The sequence below is a fragment of the Platichthys flesus genome, chromosome 2 (assembly GCF_949316205.1).
Source record: "Platichthys flesus chromosome 2, fPlaFle2.1, whole genome shotgun sequence".
Classification (NCBI taxonomy): Eukaryota; Metazoa; Chordata; class Actinopteri; order Pleuronectiformes; family Pleuronectidae; genus Platichthys; species Platichthys flesus.
Genome location: NC_084946.1, coordinates 925,100 through 933,058, shown reverse-complemented (window position 1 = coordinate 933,058; position 7,959 = coordinate 925,100). Strand labels below are relative to the sequence as shown.

Sequence of the window (7,959 nt, the reverse complement as noted above, 5' to 3'; positions counted from 1 at the left end):
AAGAGGAACACAGGATCAAGTTAAGTTAGGGTTAGGGTTGACTCATTTTTTTGTATTATTTTGTAAGCAACCTCTGTAAATAATAAGATGCACTTGGGCCTCTATTGACCTTGGACCACTATCCATGTGTCCACATGTCACAACAGTGCATATAAACCATGAGAACTTATGTCCAAAAATAATAGCTGTCTGACAGTCCATTCCAGGGCACAGCAGATGTGAATCACTGGAAGGATATTTACATCTGAAGGACTTTTGCAATTCATCATCAGTACAATGCAGAGTGATGTGGTTCAGTTTCATTTGTAAATCTGTATGGACAAACACACTATTGTTCACTGTTCACTGGGTAAGTTAAGCACATGGAGAGTGTATCCGAAGTGGTCATCAGAAATCACAGGTCCACACCTGTGAACACACCAAGCCTTTTCCTCATCCCTGTCAGTGGTTTAGCCTCACACAGCTAGTCTGAGCCATGCTGAAATACAAACACAATTCCCCATGAGGACGTGGTGTAAGATGGACGCTGTGTATGTGTTCTAGTAATGTCACCTCATAAATAATATCATCATATATCACTCTCATGAAAAAGAATCACAGGGTGCATCTGTTAGTGGTAAATTTCACTGTGAAAAGTTCAATAACTGTTTCTTAAAAAAAAGAAACTTTAACACTCTTTAATTGTTCAACAATTAAAAGAGTGTTAAAAATTGAAAATGTTGATTAGATAAAAAATGGGCATTTCAATTTTATCTTTTCATTAATTCACTCTTAACATTACATTACATTTCATTTAGCTGACGCTTTTATCCAAAGCGACTTAAAATAAATGCATTTTACAACAAATTTAACAATCCCAGAGTTTTAACTGAATCCAAGTTAAATACAATTTACCATGTAATTAATGTTGGAGGGATGTATAAATCACACAAGGAACATTTAAAAGTAAAAGTAGAGGATTTTGCTGTTGACTTGAACATGAAGGTAAACATCTTTTGTAAGCAGATAAGTCCAAAGCTTCTAGACAATTAAAATAGCTTTAAAATCATTTCTGAAAGGTGCAGGTAGCAAGTGTAGGGTCTTCAGTGTATATTTAATCTGCTTTCTTTATAGCTATATCATTTTGAACTAGCTATAATTATTATCCCTTTTAGGTAATACAATTTAGCAAGTAAGAAAGGCACAAATGAGCATTTCAACATATTTTTAATTTAAATGTGAACCAGTAATCCAGTTTTAAAGTTTGTTTGCATAATATTCCTAGAGTTAGGGGGAAGTAAAATATAACAGACTTTTCCCCCCAATGAAACACTTTGCACTGACCGTTCCAAGCTACCTGAACATGCATTAACCTTGAACAATTGGAACAGTATAAGATACTGCTGACACATTATTGTATCATTATTAACTAAATATAATATCATAAATAATATCATTGATTCTTATTATAAGTACTTGCTGAATGTGTAATTACATTGTGTTGGAAGCTTTTACTTGAGCACTTTTGACAACTTCCACCAACGAAAAATACTGATTATCTTATCTTTACATCATTGCCACCACATTTTCCACTGGGTCACTTCTTTTGACGTCTCTGTGTAGTCAATGCATATTTCAAAATTTATGTGAAGACATTCATGTTGAGTGATGCCTTCTTTCAGTTAGCTCTTCATCAGTACAATGTCTTACACCATTTTAAAATGAAACATTGACTTTGACCAAATTGAACATGGGGTCATGAACCGGGGAAATAGTGATTCAAAACTGGTTGAACTGTTTTAAACCTTTTACAATACTGTGCTCTAGATAAAGCCAGACAGGAAAACAGATTAGACTTTCCTCAAACATGCAGTATGCTCTAGAATAGTCTCCATTGCCTTTTGACATCCTCTCTACATCGTCACTCTCGTAATTTATTGGAGCTGCTGGTAACCATCAGCAGGAATCATCAGAGTCAGAGCGCCCTCTAGTGACCAGAGCTTTAGTTGTCAAATTTTTGTTGATGAAACAAATATAAAACATTACAAGATTTAGATCTAAAAGAGAAAATCTTGGTATTTAAATTAAATTGTAGCTCTAACGTTTTTAACATTATATTACTTACATTAGATTTGTCCTTATTGATATTGTTTATACAGAAACTAAACAGATGTTCACAGAATAAAAAGGGATAGATAATACATAATTTAAAGAAACACTGCCTTTTTTTAGGGAGAATGGTGTGACATTCATTTCCATGCCTCACCCCGAATACTCGTTCTTTAAATAATTCTATCTTGCCAGGTCCACCAAGTTCAACAGTAATGCTGAACTGTAGATCAGTTAAAAAGACTTTGAAGTAATTTTAAAACCAGCTTTTATCTTCAAATTCTGGCGTGGAAAATTTAACAGTAGATAAATGATATAGGCTTTGTTGGTGTTCGTGGAAGAGGAGATCTCTTTTATTGAGTCCACTAAGGTAAAAAATTATAATGTTGAATTCATGCTGCATATCTAAACCTGCCATGCTGCCAGCTTCCCTGATGACTGTTGATGTTTGATTTCCCGGTTTTTAAAAAGCAAGAGGAAGACTTTTGTGCTCCTTTATTAATCCCACAATGGGAAATCTGCAGTATTACAGCCACAAATGTATAAAAAATTATAGAAATTAATAGAAGATATGAATGTCATTAAACTAATATATACAGGGTAAAGACAGGAGAAATATGTGCAGTGGGAGAATATATACACTGAATGGATTGCACATGAACTGTTGATATTGCACGAACAGATGAATATAGCACAGTGAATATTGCACAGTTAGAGAGTTAGTGTGTCTACCAGGACAAAGGTTGGACATTGTAGAGGAAATATACTCTAAGGAAAAATTTACTCATAATTTAGGGATTAAAGCAGAGCTCCACGAACAGCGCTAGGGAAAATGGACTGTATACAAACACAAGAATGCCTCGTGTTCTCCGCTGAAAAAAATGATAAAATGATAAAAAGGTTTATAGAGAGGGGTGATACCCTCTCCCAATTTGTTTTTACTTTTGTTGTTTTATTATTGTGAGCTTATTCAGTGCAACTACATCTGAAAAATAAATCTGAAAAATTGCAGTCCATAATGGTGGTGCATGTGGTTTTACTGGGAGCGGAGCTGGTTGTTAAGTCTTACTGCTGCAGGAGGAACGACCTGCGATACCTCTCCTTCACATACTTGACTGGAGGAGCTGCGCAGTGTGTCATGCAGGGATTGAACTTTTATTGTCTATCAGAGAATTGCTTCACCATCATACCTCTCTGTGTCACCACCTCCACTGGGTCAAGTGGGTATTCCAGGACCGAACTGGCCCTCCTAATCAGTCTATCCAGCTTCTTCCTGTCAGTCCAGTGTCTGAGCCTGTTGAAATCAACTACCATCAGGATCGTGAAGAGATAATAATAGTTCATCAACAAAACTGTGACTCAATGTTTTAAATGTTGCTATTTTCTGTTCCTGTTAAGAGGATCTGCTCTGAATTCGAAAACACCAAAGTTTCTTAAAGTTCCAGAAAATACAGATGATATGCCTCAGATAGTTAATTTTGACTCATGTATCACAATTCAACAACAAAGCTGTCATCTGTTTTCAGTCAAATGGTTACTGACCTTCGTTCAGGATCTTTGGTGTAATAAGTAAAATTGTAATTCATGGTTGCAGAATGATCTTTTAAATTTTGCTACTTCATAATATTTTATTCTATTTATCTATTTATTTTGATTTATTTTTTACTAAATTTATTAAATGTATTACACAGCAGATGTCCCTTTTTTCATCAATGTCAGATAAGTTCAGAAACTTAACTCAAAAAGGGTGAGGAGCAAATCAGCTTCATGAACAAAGAAGAGACCTTATATTATGAGGTCTCTTCAACAACATTGACCTTTATGAATTATTTTAAGCGTAGTTCCACATATAAAAAACACTAGTCTCTTGGCAACTTCGTGAACAAAAATTGCCATTCTCTAAAAGTGTTATAAAACATTACATGTATTCATATTTTTTTTCACTTTTAATGACTTCATTTTATTAATCAACATTAGTCCTGATCATAAATACAGAATAATCACTTATTTTCCATATTGTAGTAACCCATTAGAATACCAGTTTGTTTACATAATACAACCATTTCTATGTGAAAATAACATTAATATATAATATTCCATATACAACATGATAATGGGATTTCTTTTTGAGGGTTAACACAGCCTGGCATATATAAGTCAATTAATCAATCCGATTTTATTTGTATAGCCCATATTCACAAATCACAATTAGTCTCATAGGGCTTTAACATGGTGTGACATCCTCACACAAGTAGAGCCCTCAGCTACCAGGCTAACCCACTCCCAGTTTGGGTTCTGGAGGTGGACAACGTCTCAACATTTAAGGTGAGATAACGTTTCTCTTTGATAAAGCCTATAATGAGCCCTGAACCCTCCCTTAGTTATGATATAGTTATCTAAACTGCTGGGTGAACTCCTGTCATTCATTGAGCACTTCTCTCTCTCCCTCTCCCCTGTTGTCAAAGAAATTGTTCAGTGTAGGAGCTGTTGGGTTTCTCTATAATATTGTAAAGGCAAATTATTATTATTTACAGATACCTTTGATTGAGTTTGAGTAGAAGTAAACGGTAATACAAGTTTGACAAGTTGTAATTAAGTTATAAGTCAAAATGCTTATTGTACATATCCAAGAAATACATTTTTGATATTAAGGTAAACGTTGAGGTAAAAATTGTGTTGTGAAAATATTCTCCTTGAATTGTAACTGTTAATAAAAAGCAATTGTTTATGTCTAGTATTTCTATTACTGTAAGTCATGGGAGTGTGTGATCAAAAGACTCACTCATTCATTTGTGATGTAATCAAGAAAGCAGACTGTATCCAGCAGTTGCAGCACTCAAGTTTTACATATCATTACAGACCAACCAATTTTTTTCCGTGGGCACATACAAGGCATAACATAAATTAAGTTGAATGTCAATAAACATAACATGAGCATCAATATATCACCCTGCTCTACTAAAAGCAAAAAGTATATTTTAAAATTGATTAAGCATATATGACCAATGTAAATATGTGGAATTATATTACTTTACTTATAGTGTCTCAAATAGTCCCTCATACATTCCAAAGGCTATGAAATAATACAGCTGCACAGATAGTTGCCATATGAGTCACTGTTCGATCTATTAATACGCATATAATTCATAAGGGTAATTCAGGCCCTCCGAGTCAACAGTGACTCAATATAGTATTGTGGGGTTAGGGTCAGGCCTGATAATATACATTCTTCATTAGGTATAGAGAACCAGTACTATGTACTGCAATGCTGCAAGTTACATGTACAGAAAAAATTGGTGAAGGAGAAATAAGAAATACAGCAGGATTACATCAATCTGGCATCCACATCTTGCCGCTTTTGACACACAATGGTACAATGAATGTGACATCACCGAAAATGTAAGGGAAAAAAAAGTACACTGATGATTTTTCATTGGGGAATACAAACATAAACCCAACAGTGGTTTTAAAAAAATACAACAGACCAAATAATGTGGAAAGAATACAATAACCTGTATATAATAATGTAAATAAAGTCTTGTTTTGCAAACAAGGTGGAGCTGTACTGTGACAGAGTAGTTTAAATATAACATTTTGAACTAACAGGAATTAATTGAGGTTTAACCTGATATCAATACATTAGCTTTGGGAGTAAACATGTAGAGAGTCTGCCTTGTCCTGGACACAGTAGTGTGGCAAATGCTGTCATAAGCTGTAACATCACTGAAAATAACTATTTCAAAAGTCAAAAGCTTTGCTTCCCCTCCTGAGGTAAAGCAGATTGGAGTGTGATGTTTCCATGTTTGTGTGTTTTCTATTTAAAGCACAGGAAAATCCAAGTGAATTGGAAGTTTAACAAATATGTGGTTATCTAACATATTGCAGTGTTTCTCATAGGACTCAAGAGGTGGGGTAGTGTTATGACCAGAGGTGTAAAGTAACGAATTACATTTACTCACGTTACTGTAATTGAGTAGTTTTTTTGTGTACTTTGTAATTTTTTGAGTAGTTTTTGAAATGGGTAATTTTACTTTTACTTAAGTAGATTTTGACTGATGTATTTTACTTCGCTACTTTGGAATTACATCCGTTACTGAGTAAAAAAATAAACATAGTTTAAGGCGCAAGTCAATTCTCACTGCAGTGGTATATCCTGCAGAGTGGATGACGTTCCCTCACGTGCACGTTCAACATATGAAAACTGATCGTTAAAGAGATGCGGACGTCAAAACATTAGTTCGGCGGTAATATTAGTTCCACCTAGCATTTTCCCCTCCCGGTCGCGCGCCCCACCTGTTATGACTCCGCGCACCACACAGTTTGAGAATAACTGCGCTACACAGGGCCGGACCTAGCACATTTGGTGCTCTATGCAAGCTTCAACCCCCCCCCCCCCCCCACAAACGATTTTCCAGAAAAACGGAACTGCAACATACAGACGGTATTTTGCCCTGTAAGACTGCATTTCTTTTCAAATAAACACAACAAAGATAGCAACGACATGGTGCAAGCATTCGATTAGAAACTGTCTCTCCTCAGGAGAAGGAAAACATTCCGTAACGTTTTAGCTGGACCTCAGATAATATGAACGTGTTCACCGTTCAAATTAATTATTGTCATTAAGTTGTGTTCAGTTCAACTTTCTCATAAAAATGAACGTGTTCTTTTGAACGCGTTCTTTTGAACGCGTTCTTTTGAACGCGTTCTTTTGAACTTGTTCATGCACAACACTGCCTGAAACTCAATACTGGCCTACCTGACTTGGCCGCCTGCAAGCGACTCTTCAGCGGTGCTGGATTGCTGTTCACTGCAAAGCGAGCCTGGATGAGCTCTTCTCACCTTGAAAATCAGCTGCTGCTCAAACTCAACAAGAAGTTTGTAGACTAGTGCTCTAAAGGTGGACCAAAGTTTAACCAAAAGTTTAAATATACAGTGGGACAGCGGCATTTTAACTTTTTATTTTAGCTGTCATGTGGTTCATGTCTTGACATGTCCTCCCAAAATTTCTAAAATGTTGTGTTGACATGTTAAATGTTTATGTTTGACATGTTTAATGTCATTGTACTTATATTTGTAAAGAATCTCCTTAATTAAAAATAACTTTTTTTGGATTGGATTTATGACCCCTTGTCCTTTTTTGCACTGTATAGGAGCGGCCCCCATCAATTTGTTCGAAGTAACTAAGTAACTTTTACTTAAAGTACATTTTAAATTAACTACTTTTTACTTTTACTTGAGTAGATTTTTAGATGGGTACTTTTACTTGTACTTAAGTAAAATTTCATCAAAGTAATTGTACTTTTACTTGAGTACAATATTTTAGTACTTTTTACACCTCTGGTTATGACTGTTTCTATAACTGGAGGAAAAAGAGCATGCAACATATTTTAACCTTGAGGCTGAGTCATTTATTGAAATTGAAATAAAGTAGTTAGAATCTGTGCTGTAACGTTTGCTCTTACAGATCTTACATACATTTTAGGTTTCAGGCTACAGTCACATCTTGTGGTAGATAGTGTATTCACACTTAGTGTTTTCATGGGCACTTGGGTTTAAGATATTTCAGCCACTGGGTTTGAGGTTACCTTCAGCTATTTATAATTGACAAATCTTTTTGACAAGTATTGGGGGATTCTTAATCACAACTGCAGGAGACCAGTGTTGGGCAAAAAGCTTTTCCGCTGTGGGTGCAGGCAATTGCCTAAGGACCCTCAGTGTTCTGGATTAGGCGCCTCAACTTCCTCCATGGTGGCGGGTGGGTTGGGATCCTTGTGGAAAGGAGTCTCTTTGTAAATGAACCAGCAGTTACCTGCCCACAGGATCAGATTCAAGAAGCCAAATATCTTTAGAAAGACAGGAAAACAGAAGACT

The 7,959-nt window shown here is 35.6% G+C and overlaps 1 protein-coding gene across 4 annotated transcripts in view; it reads right to left on the bottom strand.

Annotated features, from left to right (window-relative positions):
• Positions 1 to 7: 7 nt before the first annotated feature.
• The window catches only part of sypl2a (synaptophysin-like 2a), a 28,944-nt gene continuing 20,992 nt past the window's right edge, over positions 8 to 7,959 (bottom strand). Inside the window, exons 6-7 of one of the 4 annotated variants that reach the window (XR_009924689.1) lie at positions 3,279 to 3,382; positions 8 to 478 (exon numbers count right to left, since the gene is read on the bottom strand). Coding sequence is in view for 3 of the 4 variants with exons in the window: in XM_062412404.1 (XP_062268388.1) it covers positions 7,800 to 7,931 (132 nt within the window). In the remaining variant the exon portion in view is untranslated. Of the gene's footprint in view, positions 479 to 708; positions 3,383 to 4,886; positions 7,932 to 7,959 lie in introns of those variants that run through there. The other 3 variants (XM_062412417.1, XM_062412412.1, XM_062412404.1) reach the window with 3 other exon arrangements.